The sequence below is a fragment of the Labrus bergylta genome, chromosome 24, assembly GCF_963930695.1.
Source record: "Labrus bergylta chromosome 24, fLabBer1.1, whole genome shotgun sequence".
Lineage (NCBI taxonomy): Eukaryota > Metazoa > Chordata > Actinopteri > Labriformes > Labridae > Labrus > Labrus bergylta.
Genome location: NC_089218.1, coordinates 2338337 through 2357587, shown reverse-complemented (window position 1 = coordinate 2357587; position 19251 = coordinate 2338337). Strand labels below are relative to the sequence as shown.

Genomic DNA, 19251 nt, shown 5'->3' with positions numbered 1-19251 from the left:
TCCACCGACAAAAACGTTTATTTTCCCTCGCAGAACCAGGCTGCTCGTGAAGCACGCACCTCGAGAGTGAACGAGGAAGCAGCAGACGACAATACCCAAACATAGAAACCGTTTCTGTCTGTGGAGTGTGGTGACTTTTACAGGAGCGTAGGGCTGTAACGACTGCTTCTTGTTTCAAAAACACGTCTTACTTTTCAACAAAAAGGTCTCTATCCTGAATTCCCCTTTTACAGAAGGTGCATACAACAGCATTGCCTTCCTGCCATAAACCAGCAGAGCACAAAGACACTGCAGCAGGTTGAATAAAGCATCACCGAGTCACAGTGCACATAGAGGTAAGCGATATTTACACACCACACAGCAGCTGAAGACCACACACACACACACACACACACACACACACACACACACACACACACACACGCACACCCTAAAGCAGAACACGAGCCTGTGCACACTCTTAACATAATGCTGTTACTTCTTAAATTGTCTTGCCCTGTACTGTTCATAGGCTCAATTTGATGATTAGGATTATTTTAAAATCTTTCTGTCTTTTTTTGTCCGATTCTAAATGTGCCTAACTCAGGTTTTGTGTTTGCTCATAGAAGAAGAACTCCAACAGATGGCGGTAAGGAGCGAGGTAAGCCTGTCAGTTATTTTGTAAGGGTGTGTGTCAGATTCTTTTTTAAATTATTCCCATTGAAGAGAGAACGTTTGGAGCAGCTGCCCGAGGCGCCCAGTATCCTTTGTCCGAGTGCTTCTACTTGAAAATCTTTCAACTTTTCAGAAGGCCACTGTTGACATCACTTTTCAACCAGCCAATGATATTCCCCGTATTTCTGCCTCCTAAAGATCGGTGCCGTGATGACGGGGTCGTCTAACCTTTGTGACAGAATTTAAGTTGTTAGATAAAAGTTGTCTCTGTGCAGGTGAGGAGAGCGAGAGGAAGTCCAGGAGCCACAAACGTCACTCAGGAAAGAGGAAGAAGAAGAAGAGGAGGCGGAAAGACGAAGAGAACTCGTCTGATTCAGACTCGGAGTCCAAGCAGAGGGAGAGTAAACGTGGTCAAAAAGCATCACCTCGGAGAAGAGAGGAGCTGCCTGATATCATCCCTAAACAGGTCAGAACACCAACAGCACGGGGAAAAGTCAACACGTGTTGTTTGGAATATGTAAACGTTTCTTCATCGTCCTCAGATGAGTCACAAATCAGTTGTTTCCTTCTTCTTCTTGTGTCCAAACAGGACAGCTCCAGTAAAGGACGAGGAGACGAGGAGAGGAGGAGTAGTCGTCGTCGTTCTCGTTCTCGTTCTCGTTCCCGGTCACATTCCCGTTCTCACTCACATTCCCGCTCAGAGAGGAGGAAGTCTCGTTCTCCCTCCGGACTGAACCGACGAAGATCTCGCTCTCGCTCTTTGTCGAGCTCAAAGCGACACAGATCACGATCCAGGTATGACGGGAAAACTTACAAATGGTCGATTTATTCTTCAAAGGAACGCAAGTGCAAGAGTGATTGCAACCTGCCTCTTCTCATTGTATTTTTAAAAATCTTTTTACCATGTTCCTGCTGTCAGGTCCCCACTGAAGAAGGAAGCTTTATATGAATCCAAACAGTCCACACACGATCCTACAAAAGACCTCGAGCTGCCTCAGCCGACCTGCAGCTCTCCTCGAGGAAACAACAAACCAGAGGAGGGGGCGGAGTCGAGCACCGAGCTGCTGAGCTCGTTACAGAGTCAGCCGGCTGCGGAGAAAAAAGAAGAGAGAGAGGACGAGACAACACAAGAACAAGGTGAGTGTTTCACTCGTTTGATGGCTTAAGAAATGTTTTATTGTATCCCTGCTTTTATTTTGAAATTTATCAAAGAGCTTCTGGTCGAGTGCAGGATAGAGAATCTGAAGTTTTCTATCCCGTGCAGAAACAGTCAGCTGATTGTGTTCATGTCAAACTCAAAGCTGGTGTTGTTTGTCTAATGCTAAATCTCCAGGCTCTGCTGCACCCCAGTCCATGCTGACCCAGATCATATCGACTGAACCTGAGCAGACTTCCGAGCCCCGCTCCCCTCAGAACAAAACAACCGAATGCAGAGCTGCAGCTAAATCACCAGAGAAGAAGAAGAGGAAACCGTCAAAGTCCCCTCAGAAGAAAAAGGAATCAAAGTCGTCAAAGAAGCAGAAAAAATCCAAGTCGCCGAGTCGGAGCCACAGGAGAGGATCCAGATCGAGGAGTCCGTCAAAGAAGAGGAGATCACGGTCCAGGTAGAGACCCCCCATGTGATTAATTAACCACTACAGGTAGTTTTTTACACATAGAGGTTAAATAGAGGTCGTGATGTGAGAGAGAGCGCACATCCACCAAACACACTGATAGATTCTCTCATTGATTTTTATTTACAGATTAGGTTTTAGGTAAATTCATTAAACTGAATATTGTGTTTTCAGGTCAGGGGGTCGGAGGTCTCGGAGATCTCGCTCTCGGTCGGCGTCTCGAGGTCAGAGGAGGACGGCGTACAGCCAGAGGGACCGCTGGAAACGAGAGCCGAGTCACTCCCCTGTACTCATCCTCAGAAAAAATAGATCCCCCAACAGGAAACACTGCAGCACAAGCGACAGCCCGCACCGCGTCAGCGATCTGGGTGAGAAGATATCAAATCACTTTTTTGCATGTTTCACTCTGACTGTGAATCTGTTTGTTTAATAATCCTGCTCGTTCTTTCTGATTCTTCAGATAAGGAGCAGTTGTTGGAGATTGCCAAGGCCAACGCGGCCGCCATGTGTGCCAAAGCAGGCATGCCGATCCCCGCCAGCCTGAGGTCCAGCATGCTGCCTCTGGCTCTGCCCAACATGGCCATGAACGCTGCGATGGCCAGCATGACCGCTGGTAGGACGTTAACTCTTATTCCCTTTCTTTAAAATGAATTTTTTCAGCTCAGATTCTTACTTTATTGTTCCTCGTCCATCTACGCAAGCGAAAGAGAGGAAAATAGAAACGGCACTCCAACAGGAAACAACAGAATCAAGCTGATTTTGTCGCATAGAGCCGCTCAAACCTACACTTTCTTTCTTTAACTTTTGAGTTTATTCTGTGTCCTGTCTCCATCTTCCCTTCAGCCACCATGACAGCTGCTTTGTCTAACATGGGCGCTCTGTCCTCCCTCCTCCCGCTGCCCTCCATCACCAACAAACCTCCCCCCGCCCCGTCCCAGACCAACATGTCCGCTCTGGAGGAAGTCAAACGCAAAGTGGCCAAGCAGGCCAACAGCATCAGCATCAAGGAGTTCACTGACGTAAGAGTTCAGTCGTTAAAGTCGTGATGTGAAGTCATCAGTGTTGCTTGACTTGAACACTTCATGTTCTTTTCTGTGTTTGTAGAAATGTAAGATGATCGTGGACAGCAAAGGAGAGCTCCCGGTGGCGTTGCCTCATGTCTCAGACGAAGAGGATGATGGGAAACCGTTTGGAGCATCGGCTCTACGGGAACAAAAAGCTATCAGCTTCAGCATCAATGTAACGACTGCTCACACTTTACATAAAGCAGCTTGTTGTTTGTTACGTCTACAACTCGTTTAAGAACGATCAAATCCTCTTTTTCCCTCCAGAACACGACAGTTCGTCCGGCCGCTGGAGCGAGAAGTGACGCCGGGATGGCTAAAGAGTTTCCTGTGTCGTCGGGATGCCAACATCGGAAAAAGGTCAGAGCCTCTAAATGTTTAACTTGATGCATCGATACATATGTTCTGCCTTCGTAGTGGATTTCTTTAGTTTCCATCGGGGGGATGTTAAGAAGGTTGGCAGTGCTCAGAAAGTGATCTGGCATCTCAAGCTCGGACTTGAACCGACTGAGCTCCTGCCGCCTCTCCTTTCAGTTTTTCTTTTTCTTTTTTTTTTTTGCTTTGAGAATATTTACTGAATGCAGTGTGTCCTTCTGTCCAGGAGGGGGAGACACTGGGTGCGTACGGCGAGTGGGTTCCTGTGGATAAAACTGCAGAGAAAGCTGCTGCGGCCTCCAGGAAGGCGATGACCGCTGTTTCCATAGCAACGGCCACTTCATCACCGGGAGAAACGGGGACAGGGTTACCAGAGGTCGAGGAGCAGCAGCCGGCGCCTGTGTCTGACAACGACAGCGTTTTCCCCGACCCGCAAGTGCAGGTCAGTACAACGTGTTTCAAACTAAGTATTGACTAAATATTTGAACTCTTTAACTAAACTCGTTTTGGAAAGTTTGTTTACTTTGATTTCTCCTCGTTATCCTGATCCTCTCGTCACCGTGGTCCTCTCTCTCTCTCTCTCTCTCTCTCTCTCTCTCTCTCTCTCTCTCTCTCTCTCTCTCTCTCTCTCTCTCTCTCTCTCTCTTTATTTCTGCAGCCGGTGGATATTTCTCAGGCTGTAACTGAGAGGATCAAAGCCCAGAGACGATTGGCTGAGAACCCGTATGATGTCAACGCCATCTGCATGCTCAGCCGAGCCCAAGAGCAGGTAAGATACATGATTTTTAGGATTGATATTTAAAGGTCACATGTTTCCTGACTGTTGATTGACAGACTTGAGGGTCTTTTCTGTCTCGTTCCTGCAGGTGGACGCGTGGGCTCAGTCCAACACTGTTCCCGGTCTCTTCACGGGTTCCACTGGAGCTCAGGTCCTCACCTCAGAGGAGCTGTCCAACAGCGGGCCTCAGGCCTGGCTCAAGAAGGTAACACACACAGCAACAAACATGAACAATAAAAGTACACATACAGTGTTTATGTCAGTCAGTATATTTACATGCAGTTAGAAAAAGTAGATTTATCGTTTAGGAGTGATCCCTTAAAGTCCAGTTCCTTCGAGTAGTGGGAGTGCACGGTACAGTTCATGCACAGGTACACAGCACTGACAGCCTTTATTATTGAGTTCTGGCTGTATCTGACAAACATACTGGACAAGGAGAACCAATGAAATGTCTTTATCGAGCTGTAACTGTGTTTGTGTCTCTGTCAGGATCAGTTCCTCAGAGCTGCTCCAGTATCCGGAGGAGTCGGGGAGTTCCTGATGAGGAAGATGGGCTGGAGGACCGGAGAAGGTCTCGGGAGGAACCGGGAGGGCACCGTGGAGCCGATCATCATCGACTTCAAGGTCGACCGCAAAGGTCTGTAACCGCACGGTGTTGAATCAACTGAGATTTTAAAATAAGGCTAGGATAGTTTTAGAGTTAAAGCAAATCTAATCTTTCATCCTCTCACTGTGAGAAATATGGATTTTAAATTGATCTCTTTGATCCTTGCTGTGAATATTCCGGACCTGCTGGTTTTTTAAAATAACTCTGACCAAGGTGTCTGACTCCATCAGGCTTACAGAACACCAACAGACAAGTTGGTCGCATTTCATTTAATCACACACAGACGTCTCCACCACACAGAGTCAGGTCGGGTCCAGTGGTCCAGTTCATCATAGATGTTCTTTAAGATGGCGCATGTCCAATAAAGAAATTAAATTTCAGGTTTTTTCAAGAGGTCAAAGAGACAGAAAAACCACCACAGCTGCAGAATAAAGGCACCAATGTTCACAGTGATGTTTCTGTGTTTCAGGACTGGTTGCTGAAGGGGAGAAGCCTCAGAAGCAGACGGGAGGACTGGTGGTGACCAAGGATCTAATGGGTAACAGATACAACCGCACACAAAGTCACTATCACTCCTTTATGAAGCCAGAATGTAACAGTAGAGATTCTATCGAGTCTCTGAATCCAGATTCCTTAAAGTTTATGAGCCATGTGAACCGTCACCCGAGTCTGCCCCTTTAATCTGTGCACAGGGAAGCACCCGGTGTCCGCCCTCATCGAGTTGTGTAACAAGAGGCGGATCATGCAGCCGGACTTCGTCATGGTTCATCACAGCGGACCGGATCACCGCAAAAACTTCCTCTTCAAGGTGAGTCCGTTTGAGTCAGTGTGTCTGGAGGAGATCTTTATTCTCTCTCGCTGTTTGATGTGATTGAAAGCGTTGTCCTGTTGTCTCCAGGTCACGGTGAACGGCGTGGACTATCAGCCTCAGACAGCCAGTCCCAACAAGAAACACGCCAAGGCCATGGCTGCTACCGTCGCCCTGCAGGCTCTTGGAGAGGTACCATTAGAAAAATAACACATGCAACACAGAAGGAATCCTTAATTATCATCAATATCAGGGTCAAGGTCAGGAGGCAGAAGACAAATTTAACTATATTTCTTCATCTAAGACATTGGCTGCGTCCTGCATACCGGTGCAACCATTATACCAGTATATAATGCTGCAACATAATGGACCCCAAGTTACCATATGCAGACACAGCCATCGACATGTGAGCGAGATTATTTGAGAATTGATTGTCAGATTGTACCAAACAGTCGTGGTGCAGAGGGAGCTGAGCCTGAAGGAGCTTTAGGTAGCGACTGAAAGAACCAGATTGCAGACATAAGCATCCAAAATGAGTTTCCTCCAGAGGGTGTCTGGGCTCAGCCTTAGAGATAAGATGAGGAGCTCAGACATTCAGGGGAGCAGAGAAGCTGATGCTACTTCACATCGAAAAGGAGCCAGATGAGCTTTTGAGCTTTGTGTCAACACAGGAGTAAAAAAGGTTTCCCGCTCACCGCGAGCCGTTTATTGACGAGCCTCTGAGTGTTGGGATTAGAGTCAGGAGCTCGTCATGCAAAGCACCGCACATCCTTTTGTCCACCTTGAAAATAAAAGCACCAGATGTCAAACTGATTGCAAGAAGAAACTGAAACTCATTGAGCAAAGGATTAAATGTTGAACGGGTGCAGTGTGAAAAAACATATTTGATGTTGTAAAGATGCATATCAGATGGTTGTGTCCTCGCATGTTTTCAAGCGTTTTATGTTCTGTTTTCAGGTTCCTGTCGATGGACCCGGACTTTACACAGGCCCTGTTTTCACTGCTGCTTCTACTGGACCTTTATTTTCTACATAAACCACCGAGTGACTGACGGATTCTCTGAACACGAGTTCAGCTGTTTGACTTTTTTCTCGCTGAAGACTCTTGACAGAAACGAGTTCAATAAGCAGTCAAGTTTACACGCAGTATCCTGAAAGTACAGATTTTATACTCACAGAATCACGTTGAGTTTTTACCTCCATGACAGGTCGTGGGGGGTTGTGGTGACTGGGAAAGAGTCTCCACCACGTGAACGCTTGATGGCATGTTTGTAAGTATGTATGTATGTAAGATATGGTAGCATTTATTCTGAGCTCTATCAGTGTCTCTGCGCTGGATGTGTTTATTCTGACGTTACATTTGTGGCCTCGTTTTAACAAAGTGTTTCTCGTAAAAAGAGGCCGCTCGACTTTATGGAACTAACCTCATTAACATGTGTACACAGAAATAAAGATTTTATTTATGTTATGTAAAATAGAAAAACACACGTTATGTTTCTCTGTGATAATGCCTCGTGAATGTCGTTATCTGTAAAACGTGGCGTTATTTAAGGGTCCAAATGACTGAAAGGTGAACAAACCTCAATGTTACATTTACAAACATTACCTGAAATGTGTCAAAAGCAGGACGAGGCTCAGAAATGTTGAAGGAGCGAATGTTTGGAATGAACGACTTTTTAAAATTCTATTCATGGTCGGCAACATTTTGCAAAAGAGGTCAAGCTTTTCTGGGGCGCAGACGGCCTTATGGTTAGATCGCGCCCCGTGTACGGAGGCTTTAATCCTCAAAGCAGGGGGCCCGGGTTCAAATCTTCAAATCCATGTTGTGTCTCCTTTCCCTACTCTCTCTATCTCTCTCTCTCTATCTCGCTCTCTCTCTCTCTCCCTCTCTCTCCCCCCTCTCTCTCTCTCCTTCTCTAGTCCCTGTCCTGTCAAATAACGCCCCAGAGAATAAACCTTTAAAAAGTAGAGATAAAGCTTTTAAACCCAGAGTAAAAGTCTTTCTGCAAAGTGACCAGATTCAGGCTCCGGTAGCGTTGTGTGCACCCCATGTACGGAGGCCGTAGTCCTCCAAGTGCGCAGGCCGGGGTTTGAATCCGACCTGTAACTCCCTTCCAGCTCTCTCACTCTGATGTCTGACACTATCCACAGTCCTAACTCTAATTAAAGGCATAAAAAGCCAGAAAATAAACCTTAAAAAAAAAGAGATGGAGCTTTTTAATTCAGAGAAAACGGCCCTTAGAAAACAGTGTTTTTATGATGTGCTGAACACGGGAGTTCCTGGTCTACCCGCTGCCGTTGTTCAGTTGTATTAAAGTGTTTGTTCTAAGCCAGCTTGTCCCAACACGCACACATAAAACCAACTGGTTGAGGCAGCTGTGGACCAGCAGGGCCAGCGTTCTGCGATGTAAAATCAGTTTTTTTAAATGAGTTTGGTGGCTTTAAAGAGATGGATTTATTGGCTGTTCTCTGTTAAAAAAAAAATGCATTTTATTCCTGTAATGTTGTCAGACCCTCAGAATAACAGTCTGAGCCTGTCGGTTACAAAAACAACAACTTATAGTGGATAATAAATTGACCAGTTTCCTTTTCTCTGAAGGATTAATTTGCAGATATCACGCCTTGATTAGCTGATGTCCTCTTTATTCCTTCAGACCTAAAATATGTGAGATTCCCCCTTTAAGCTTTGTGAAAGTGTCCCCTCCCTTTATGAGACCCGCCAGCCATTACTGCCCTCTCGTGCAGAAGAAGAGTAGCTGCAGCTGCTTCATCGGGCCTCAGAAAACAAGTACCCAAAGCAACCTACAGGAGTCGCTGTTGCAATGAACCCACCGCCCTCCCCTCTGCAAACACCGCCAGATGTGTTTGAAACAGCCGAGCAGTGAAGCACGGTGTCTGCTGTGGTTGGCAAGTACTTCACTCACCCTTCATTTACTCACCTCTGTTGAAGGAAAGTGGAATTGATCGTCACTTAGGATGAAAATGTTCAGTATTGGAAAAGATGCTGCAGGTTTTTCCAGTCATTTTGTAAAAATCCTGCAGAAATGATGTACTGAAGCCCTGTTTTTAAAGTGATTATTTGATATTGTGATATATGAGGCTGTTACTGCGATCATTCCTTATCTAAGAACATAAACCTGTCAATCTGACCTCACAGCAGATTCTCTTCATGAATAAAATGATTATTTTCAACGAATCCAAGACTCAAAGCAAACAAGAAACTGAACCTCATCAGGAGTTTTTCATGTGCGACAGATCTTTGAGCTCACACACAACACTATGAAGAGAATCTCTGGTTGTGTGTGTGTGTGTGCGTATCTGTGATGTGTGTGTCCTCTTCTAGCAGCAGTGAGGTGTTAGAGGCAGGTGGACAGAGGTGTGAGGCAACACAGGAATTTGATTCTCTGTAGAAATGAAGAGCGCAGAGGAGGCAGTATAAAGTCTTTAATTTATTTGCATCAACGTTGGAGAAGAAGACGGCGGGAGAAGATCAAACACAGACATGGTGAGTGAACTTCATATTCAGCCAGAAACTAAGGAACCCAGAGATGACTAATTACTGTTACCTTTCTTTTTAGTTCTTCTAAAGGCAGTTTCAGGCAATTTGAGCCTGAAACCTTTTTTCTTACATAAATATTTTAGGGGTTTAAGTTGCTGGTTCTAAACTGGTCTTGCCTCAGGACTCACCACCGCCACGATAACGAGAAATCAGGACACTTTTTGGGGGAAAATGTTCAACTGGTCTGATTTGTTTAAAGACAAATCATGCAGTTTGGACCTCTGATTGTTCAAAATGTGACAGAACAAAATGAAATATATTTTTAAAGCCTATCAGAAACTTTTTCAACATTTTTTGTTTCTAGACGCTCAACGATAAAGGGCTCTGTGACCAGTTGAGAAGCACTGGTTTAAATGAACAACAAAAGCACAAAAATCTTTGGGATCGCTCCAGGAGGTTGCTTCATTTATTTCTCTAATCAGGTTGGTTTCAGTGAGATTAAGAACCTCTTCATCCGAGGAGTCCTGGCAGAGACAGTCAGCAGCGCAAACACAAAATTACAAACTTAAGAGTCAAATCTGAGAGTGTCGTTCAAGCAGTCGAGCTAAAAAACATTGACATCCTGTAGAATCTACTGCCAGGTCTTTCATTTTTAGATTTAAAAACAGTTATCAGCTCCTCCAGGTTCAAATCCAGCCTGTGGCTCCCTTTCCTGCATGTCATTCCCTACTCTCTCTCTCTCTCTCTCTCTGATTTCCAACTCTATCCACTGTCCTCTCTCTCCATTAAAGGCACAAAAAGCCAAAAAAAATAAATCTTTAAAAAACATGAAATGTCCTTGTTGTTTTGTTTTCAGTACGGGTTCATCAACAGCTGCCTCCAGTCTCTGGTGATGGAGAAGTTTGGACAGGACACGTGGGACAAACTGAGGTTCCTGGACTTGTACAGATAAACAACAAGAAGGTGTTGATGATGATGACCTTTGTGTGCTTACTCTTAACATCATCGTTTCTTAACACAGCTCTCTACCAGGAGTCCAGGACACCTTCATGACGTACACGGTTTATGACGACGTGCTGACGGTCAGCCTGGTGAAGGAGGCCTGCACGCTGCTCGGTAAGAGTTCAGGATTTCTCCGTCTTAACGTTTGAAACCTCACATTCTCCGAGCACATTTCATGCTACTTTGAATAATTCATTGTGCGTTATCTTTAGCGTAGCACGATTGATATGGGGTCATGTCTGAGCAGGAGGGGAGGGGCCTTTCCTGCTCGGGTTAATGGTTTTAGTTTAGTGAGTTATTTATTATAAAATATAAATATGTATTTCTTACAGCCTGTAGACGCCATGTTTAAGAAACTCAGGATGATCAGAATGCACAGGTTGAACATTTAACTGAGCAGGGGCTGTAACAAGCTTTGTAAACAAGGTGTTAATTATTTACTAAAACATGTTCTGTGCTGGCAAACACACAAACACATATAGACTCTGCGGCCCCGGGGCACACATGTATAAAACATGACTGTTTATTCAGCGTGGGTCGATAGGGTACTGAGGGGTTCCCAAAGGCCTGATTATCTATTCTGTTCTCACCTTTGGGGATAAACTGTAATTGAATGTTTGCAGAAGCTGCAGGAAACAAACACGTGAGCACATGGGCGGCTGGAGAACTGCATTACGAGCGATGAGGAGGGTTCAGGTGTTTTTAAACCGGGGATTTATGTTCAACAATTAGGAATCCTAAAAATGAAAAGGTTAAATGTTTCGCTGCAGCTGGTGATGTAGGACTCAACATCGGTCTGGCTCTGGAGATAACTTTCTGAAGGTCTCATCTCGGACTGGTAAGCGTTCTTACTCGGTCTTGTCTCGGGTAGACTCCAGATTTTAAATCAAGACTTGTCAAGACCACCCGGTTTCAGCCTCAACCTTCCCGCTGTAACGGTCTAAGTGAGTGACACGCCCCCTGAACTCAAGATGATGATTTATCAGTGATGTATGGTCCTGGTCTTCTCTCGGTCCTGGTCTTGGTCTTGGTCTTGGTCTTGGTTTTGACTCGTTCCCTAAATGTCTTGGTCTTGACTCGGTCTCGCCATGTCTTGGTCTTGGTCTTGGCCTTGGTTTTGGTCTTGGTCTTGGTCTTGGTCTTGGCCTTGGTTTTGGTCTTGGTCTTGGTCTTGGCCTTGGTTTTGGTCTTGGTCTTGGTCTTGACCCAGTCTCGTCCTGCCTTGGTCTTGGTGTTGTCCTGGTCTCGCCCTGCCTTGGTCTTGGTCTTGACTCGGTCTTGCCCCGCCTTGGTCTTGGTCATGGTCTTGGTCTTGTTCTTGCCTCTTAATCCCTAAATGTCTCGATCTTGTCTCGGTCTCGGATCACTCTGGTCTCAGGTATGTCTCGGTCTCGGTCTCGGTCTCGGTGGTCTTGACTTCATCACTCGCTGCGACACAGACCCTCTAATGGATCGATGTAATGTCTTTAAAGTTCTCTGACTGTGTTCCTCTGTGTGTTTTTGATGTTCCAGACGTTTCTGCCGACGTGTTCCTGAAGCTTTTTGGAGGACATTTCTTCCTGTTCTGTAAACAAGCGGGCTATGACACCATGATGAGGACTCTGGGAGGGAACCTGGTTGAGTTCATTGGGAACCTGGACGCTCTGCACAGTTACCTGGCTCTGTCCTATCAGGTGTGATCACGTGTGTCTGTATGTCTTTTAATTGTTTTACAAAATCTCAACCTCCCCTCCTGTTTTTTTTAAGGAAATGAACGCACCGTCTTTCAGAGTGGAGATGACGGACGATGGGAAGATGCTGCTTCACTACTACTCTGACAGAAAGGGCCTCTTCCATATTGTACCAGGTGAAAACAAGCGTAATGATCGCCTTTCTTACCTCACCAATCCACTGCATCGATCCTGATTTTGTATGTTGCAAACTAAGAAGTTGAGCGCTCCATTCCTCACATTTTTCCACTTTTTTTTTCCATTCCAGGTATCATAGAGGCGGTGGCCAGAGACTTCTTCCATACAAAAGTCACCATGGAGGTTCTCAACCAGTCGGAGGAAGACGAGCGTACGGGGAAGAAGGAGCACGTCGTGTTTCTGGTCAACCAGGAAATCAATCCCTTGTGTTTAAGTCGCTCTGAATCCAGCGCAGAAACAACAGCGTGCACCACGACGAATAAGAACAGCTGTAGAGAGATAACCGATGGTAAACACACTGAATGGCAGCCATAAGCGGTGTCAAAAGTACAGATCCTCCTGGCCATATTTGCCCAGGAGGATCTATACTTTGATTCAAGTCATGGAGTCGTGTTGTTTGTCCACCACTGCAGAAAACTGTTTGCGGCTACAAGCTGAAGAAATCTACTGGAGGATTTCAAAATATGTAAAATATCAGTATTCCCTTTTTAAAGTGTTTTACTTTTTATTTAAACGTAAGCTAATCTGAAGCCAAAGCACAAATGAAATATCACAAAGGTCACAAATTATATAAAACCCTCTTCACCATGTTCCTCTAACTCTAATATGTGTCTCTAGTCTGTCTACAAACCCCTCAATGATGATAAGAGTCCATGAGTTCTGAGACTTATTTAAAGTGGTTGAAGAGGAGGAGAATATGTGACCTTAAATGTGTAGCCTCTGTTACACTGAGTGTGTGTGCGTGTGTTTGATTTCCTTCACAGGTAGTCTCCAGTGCGCCTTCCGTCCGTGTTACCCGAACAAACTGTGGATGGAAGAAAAAGCTTTCTGCGATGCTTTCCCCTTTCACATCGTCTTTGATCGACATGTACTTCAATTTTTTTTGGCATAAACTCAACATTTTCTTTTGCCTTTGTGTCTGCCACCTCATTGTCTTTCCCTGTCTCTTCTCTGTGCTCGTCTGTGTACCAGCTGAAGGTGAGGCAGACAGGTGTGAACATCCAGAAGTTTGTTCCAGGTCTTCAGGCCAGAGATGCTACACTGGATCTGTATTTCACCCTGATACACCCACAGGTAAAAACACGAGCACAGAACCATGGATCAAAGATATTCAGTCGTTCTTGTGATATCTAGTAAAGTGTAACGGCGGGGAAACACAGGTGATTAAACATGAATCTTAAAGCAGTATCTGTGTCTGTTCTCCAGGTGACTTTTACCATCGAGAGCATCAGGAAGTTCATCAACAGTCAGTTTGTGTTAAAGAGCCACAAGCACACCATGCTCAAACTCAGAGGTGAGTGCTGCTTAACGACACATCTTTAAACGATCTGAACTCCGTCATTAACCTGCACTCGCTTCATCTTCAGGTCAGATGGTGTGGATGGAGTCTCTCGGCTGCATGCTCTACCTCTGTTCTCCGAAGCTGCGGAGCCTCCAGGAGCTTCAGGACGTGGGTCTCCACCTGTCCGACCTCGCCCAGCACGACGTCACCAGAGACCTGGTCCTCCTGAACCAGCAGCGCCTGGCTGAGATGGAGCTCAGCAACCAGCTGGAGAGGAAGAAAGTAGGAAAAGAAGCCTTGATCCGGCGCAAAATGAAAATAAAAAAAACAGCTCAATGGACATGATTGCGTTTGATTTAATCAACATTTACTTATTAAATATCTGCTAAGCTATCTGAAAAGGGAACACTCCAGTACCAGGTGTCGCTGCAAAGAGTCAAAGAGTGGCATTTTGTTTAGCTGGACAACCTGAAGATCTAAGAGTGGTAAAGAAAGTCTTTTCACTGGAAGCATTTCAGGACAATGAATGCATCGTTTATTTGTCTGCAGGAGGAGCTGAGGATTCTGTCTCGTCACCTGGAGGTCGAGAAAGAGAAGACTGAGACTCTGCTGTACGCCATGCTGCCTCGACACATCGCCAATCAGCTGAAAGACGGGAAGAGTGTGAAGGCGGGTCGGTCTGTTTGTAAAGTCAGCCATTTCTCTACACACACACTACCTGTCTGCAGCTTTATTCACGTCTCCGTCTCTTTCAGGGGAGTTTGAGGTGTGCACGATCCTCTTCAGTGACGTTGTGACCTTCACAAACATCTGCGCCGCCTGCGAGCCGATCCACATCGTCCACATGCTCAACTGCATGTACTCCAAGTTCGACCGACTCACCAACGTTCACGACATCTACAAGGTATTCTTCCATGTGTGACACCTCTGCAGGATGAAAAGAAGACGAGGGGTTTCAGGGGATGCTCTGTTGTTGTGGAAAATGTTGCACCTCTGCTTTTGTGCACTTTTTCCACAAATGTCCGGGTGTATCAACCTGTGAAAAGATGCCAAACAGAAGTGACTGAACCCTCTGATGGTTCCCATTTGTTTCCTGAAGGTGGAGACTATCGGTGATGCGTACATGGTGGTGGGAGGCGTCCCCGTTCCCACTGTGACCCACGCTCACAGAGTGGCTAACTTTGCTCTGGGAATGAGGATCTCAGCCAGAGAGGTCACCAACCCTGTAACAGGAAGACCCATACAGGTGAGAAGCCTTCTTAGTCTGGATACTTATTTAGCACATTAAATCCTGTGTGTGCTGACAGCGTGTGTATGTGTGTGTTTCAGATCCGTGTGGGTCTGCACACCGGGCCCGTGTTGGCGGGGGTGGTGGGGGAGAAGATGCCTCGTTACTGCCTGTTTGGAGACACCGTCAACACCGCGTCCAGGATGGAGAGTCATGGTCTCCCCGATCACATCCACCTGAGCTCCACAACTTATAGGTGACGCATTTAACACAGTCTGAAACGTGCACATCATGGCTCTGCTTTCACATATTCAGAGGTCTGAATAACTTAAACCTGAAACAAGTGTTGGAATCACTCCCGGAGATTAGACTGGGAGACACACGGGTATTATAATGAATTACAACATTTCTGTTCTGTTTCCCCTCCTCAGCGAGTTACAGGACGCAGGGTTCGACATAAAGGAGCGCGGGCACATCGAGATCAAAGGTAAAGGCAAGATGACCACCTACTTTCTGTTGGGGAACCTGCTGATGTCAGAGGAGAGCATCATGGGAAGAGAGGGTGGAGGGACATGTTTGTACCCGGAGGAGAACCTCGGACAGATCGACCAAGGTAAAGAAGACACCTCAAGTAACAGGAAGTAAAACTTATAACTTGTCACGATAAAGCCAAAGTTAAACTAAAATAAATCAAAGTTTGAAAGACGATAGGTGAGAGAATTGAAAGTGCAGGCACATTGGTTTATAAAATCATAACTCTTTAATATGTCTCCTTCCTTTAGAGCTCGACGTGAGCTCTGAGAGCGAGCAGAAGCACGCAGCCTCAGGTGAAGTCGTCACCCCGGACCTCTTCTCCTGGGACATCACCCCTCCATATCAGACCCACGAGCACATCGAGCACCGCCGCAAAACACCTGCAAATAACTCCAGCAGCAAACTGTGTATGTTACTCTGACTGCGGAACAACTCGGCCTGCAGAGACACGCGCGAGAGAAGAAGACAAAAAGTGAGAAAACGTAGAAATGTGATTAAAAACAGGGGCAACTCTTTCTCAATCTATGGCTCCTTTCCACACACTCTCTCTCTCTCTCTCTTTCTGGTTTCCTGCTGTAGTGTCCTATCAAAATAAAGACACAAAAAAGCCCAGATTCACATCAATGAATAAATATAAATGTGATGAAATCTTTTAAGACGATAATTTGAAATGTTCAACTTTTACTCTGCAGCTTGTCTATGTTTTCTGTTCCAGTTAATAGATTTATGAGGTTGTAGCGCCCCCTTGTGGTGGTTCAGTTGCACTACAAACCACCAAAGACTTGACTGTAATATGAAAATTGATTTTGTGGATATTTTATCCTCAGAATAATTTTGTCCTCACATGACTTTGAACAAATGCAGACACTTTAATGTTTACATGAGGACAATAAGAGATCACATCAGTCTGACGTCGGGGTTTGTTAAATGTTTAGTGTCGGTGTGTGTGTGTGTGTGTTGTGTTTCAAAGCGATCCTAATTGCATCAGTTGTGCGTTTTCAGACTTCCACACTTCACGATAAAGCTGCTGACAAAGAGAGGGCAGAGGCCTGACGGGGAGAGAGCGCGCTGCTTTATTAGCGTGCAATTTTAGAAATGACTTCAAATGGCACATAAGCACATGAGTAATGTGAGCACGCACACACACACACACACACACACACACACACACACACACACACACACACACACACACACACAGACTCACACACAGACTCTCTTCACTGTAGTGGGTTGTGTAAGAAGATAATGGCCGAGCCAAAATCAGCCCACTTCAGCCCATAATGACACATGCTGCTGCTGTATGTGTGTGTGTGTGTGTGTGTGTGTGTGTGTGTGTGTGTGTGTGTGTGTGTGTGTGTGTGTCAGAGGTGAGGTGAGCAGAGCGGAGAGTTTCTTATGTAAGGTTGTCGGCTCAAACACTCTCGCTAACACACATTATGACTCCTTTATGGCACAACACAAGTCAATACCTCGCTGTAATCCTATAAAGCTTGTACTTGTTTTAGTTGTATCATGTAAAATGTTATAAAAGGGGATGCAATAAAGCTTGTAAATAAAACTCCATGGATGATAACCAGTAAGAAATAAAAAGATTTTTGAGAATATTTACGACTTCAATTTGAGCCCAAAGCCAGAAAAAGTTCAGTAAAAATGCATTAAAATGGTTTGTAAGTGACCTTTTCTTCTTCTCCGCCTTATGTTTGTTTCTGTAGATTTCCCTGGGTGGCACCACGAGCGTCACGACGATGTTTTACTAAAAGTGTGAAGAGGATTTTGGGAACAGTTACGGCTTTTATCTCAACCTTCTGATCGATTCCTGTGTGAGGTAACCAGCGCATTGTCTTCATTCATATCTGGGACGCAGGGGAACACAGGAGTTGCTGCTCTACAGCTGCCTTGGTTAGTTTTTTGTGTTACTTTGTTCTAAAACAAAACTTGTAACGGGGGTGCAGATGGCCTAGTGGTTAGGTCGTGCCCCATGTAAGAGACCCGGGTTCAAGTCTGACCTGCGGCTTATTTCCTGCATTTCATTCCCCACTCTCTCTCTCTCTCTCTCTCTCTCTCTCTCTCTCTCTCTCTCTCTCTCTCTCTTCCTCCTCTTTCCACTCTCCGATCTAATAAAGGCAATAAAGACCAAAAATTCATACTTCCATTATTTATACCGCTTTATCCCGTTCGGCGTCTCAGGGGGCTGGAGCCGCACCCAGCTGTCATCGGGAAAGAGGCGGGGTTACACCATGGACTGTTCAATCACAGGGCTGACATTTAGAGACAGAGACTCACATGCAATCACAGGCAATTTTAGAGTCAGTAATGAACCTAACGAGCATGTCTCTGGACTGCGGGAGGAAGAAGAGGAGAACCCACACATGCACGGGGAGAACATGCAAAACTCCACACAGAGAGGCTCCTGTCAGGCGGGGATTCAAACCAGGAACCTCCTCGCTGTGAGGTGACAGAGCACCAAAAATAAACCTTAAAAGAACAAAATCTTGAAGAGCAGTCGAGCTGCAACCTCCCAGTTCTGAGAGGTGAAACTACTTCTGTTTCAGGGATCCTTCCTGTTATGTTATCAGACAAAAATAACAAAAAAAGAGGAGGAGTATACTGCAGCTATGACAGCCTGATTCACTGCTGCAGGCTGAGGTGATCTACTGAAGTATCTCCAAACCTTTTTGTCTCTTTTTCTCATCTATTTCCTAAAACATGTAAAAACAGAGAGCAGATTTATATAAACCAGGCTCTACCCTGTGAAGGTTCGATGTTACGTTTCCTTGTAAACACACCAAAAGTTATTTTTACCTTCAGGGTTTACTCACCAAAACGCCCTCTGCTCCTTCTATCTTTCAGGTCTCTGAAACGTTTACACAATCCAAACCCACACACACACAAAGCTGCTTCATAACACTACTACAGTTCACACTCTGCACAGAGCACTTTTCAGGCTCTTGCTTTGTTTACCTCGGCGTAAGTAGAGTGCTTTCGCTTTAATATTTGAATGTCCGGCTTTAAACTTGTGTCCGGCTCTGCTTTCAAAGTATTCATGAACATGAAGTGATGTGGAAACCTCGTCTCCCACCGCTCCTCTCCTCTGCCGCTCTGCGCTCCTTTTCTCTCCACCTCCTCCACTAATTGGATTAATTAACACTCGGCTTTGAAGTGACGGGAACAGTACACAAGAGTCTACTTTCTGTGTCTGTGTAAAATGGCAATATGTCATGACGGGGCAGAGCAAGAAGTAGAAAGCGTGAGAATAAATAAAAGGACAGGTTGTTTGTTAGTCAGTGTTTATCCAGCTCTGCATGGGTCTGTAAACCTTTCTGTGTTCTAACCTCTCTCCATTTTTCAAAAGCATCTCCAATATTGATCCTAGTTTGAGCACGTTTCTGCTCGTGGAGCTTATTAGAAACATGCAGAGGCTTTTTAGGTCGGGTACAATCACTTCTATCTGAACCACTTCTCTTGACCGCTTCCATCACTGCAACACCTGTTGACCTGATAACTGCTCTCATATCTGACAAACAGAGGGGCGTCCAAAACGGCCGTGTGCTGGGTGCCTTAAAATCGCCTACCTTCTCTGGTCCAAACAAATCCAGAGCATTCAGGAGCAGAATCTAAAGTTAGAAGGAGGACATACTGGCTGCTGCATTGTTGTCAGAGAAGCCAGCACTTCAACATAGCATGTTTCCTTAATGATCAGATAGTAAGATACCTTTATCATCTCACTCTCTACACACCTCACTGATTGGTCATTTTGTGATTTTAAGCAGGAGCAGAATATTGTAGATGGTATAAATAGTGTTAATCAACTGTTTTAATGACATGTAGTCTGTTAAAAGTAAAAGATTAAGTCATTAGGGATTGGCTGAAGAAAATGACATCACATGTCCTCTCTCTC

General features: G+C 45.3%; 2 protein-coding genes across 3 annotated transcripts in view; both read left to right on the top strand.

Moving 5' to 3' along the window:
• The window catches only part of LOC109999321 (protein SON), a 10416-nt gene extending 3031 nt beyond the window's left edge, over positions 1–7385 (top strand). The window contains exons 3-20 of one of the 2 annotated variants that reach the window (XM_020654349.3): positions 609–640; positions 930–1120; positions 1244–1449; positions 1574–1791; positions 1988–2258; positions 2442–2635; positions 2728–2880; positions 3111–3286; positions 3372–3506; positions 3599–3691; positions 3933–4148; positions 4365–4475; positions 4573–4689; positions 4974–5121; positions 5561–5629; positions 5784–5899; positions 5990–6091; positions 6857–7385. In XM_020654349.3, coding sequence (XP_020510005.2) covers positions 609–640; positions 930–1120; positions 1244–1449; positions 1574–1791; positions 1988–2258; positions 2442–2635; positions 2728–2880; positions 3111–3286; positions 3372–3506; positions 3599–3691; positions 3933–4148; positions 4365–4475; positions 4573–4689; positions 4974–5121; positions 5561–5629; positions 5784–5899; positions 5990–6091; positions 6857–6934 — 2626 coding nt within the window. In that variant the 3' untranslated portion in view covers positions 6935–7385. Of the gene's footprint in view, positions 1–605; positions 641–929; positions 1121–1243; positions 1450–1573; positions 1792–1987; positions 2259–2441; positions 2636–2727; positions 2881–3110; positions 3287–3371; positions 3507–3598; positions 3692–3932; positions 4149–4364; positions 4476–4572; positions 4690–4973; positions 5122–5560; positions 5630–5783; positions 5900–5989; positions 6092–6856 lie in introns of both variants that reach the window. The other variant, XM_020654348.3, reaches the window with a different exon arrangement.
• A 137-nt stretch (positions 7386–7522) lies between these two features.
• gucy1b2 (guanylate cyclase 1, soluble, beta 2) lies at positions 7523–16681 on the top strand. The gene is made up of 16 exons (XM_029281275.2): positions 7523–9403; positions 10254–10327; positions 10419–10513; positions 11912–12072; positions 12146–12245; positions 12377–12595; positions 13071–13174; positions 13279–13380; positions 13513–13600; positions 13674–13870; positions 14138–14261; positions 14344–14492; positions 14688–14834; positions 14918–15072; positions 15248–15429; positions 15599–16681. Exons 1-16 carry the CDS (start codon positions 9401–9403, stop codon positions 15769–15771), a joined length of 2073 nt encoding a protein of 690 aa, XP_029137108.2. The 5' UTR covers positions 7523–9400; the 3' UTR covers positions 15772–16681.
• The last annotated feature ends 2570 nt before the right edge of the window (positions 16682–19251 follow it).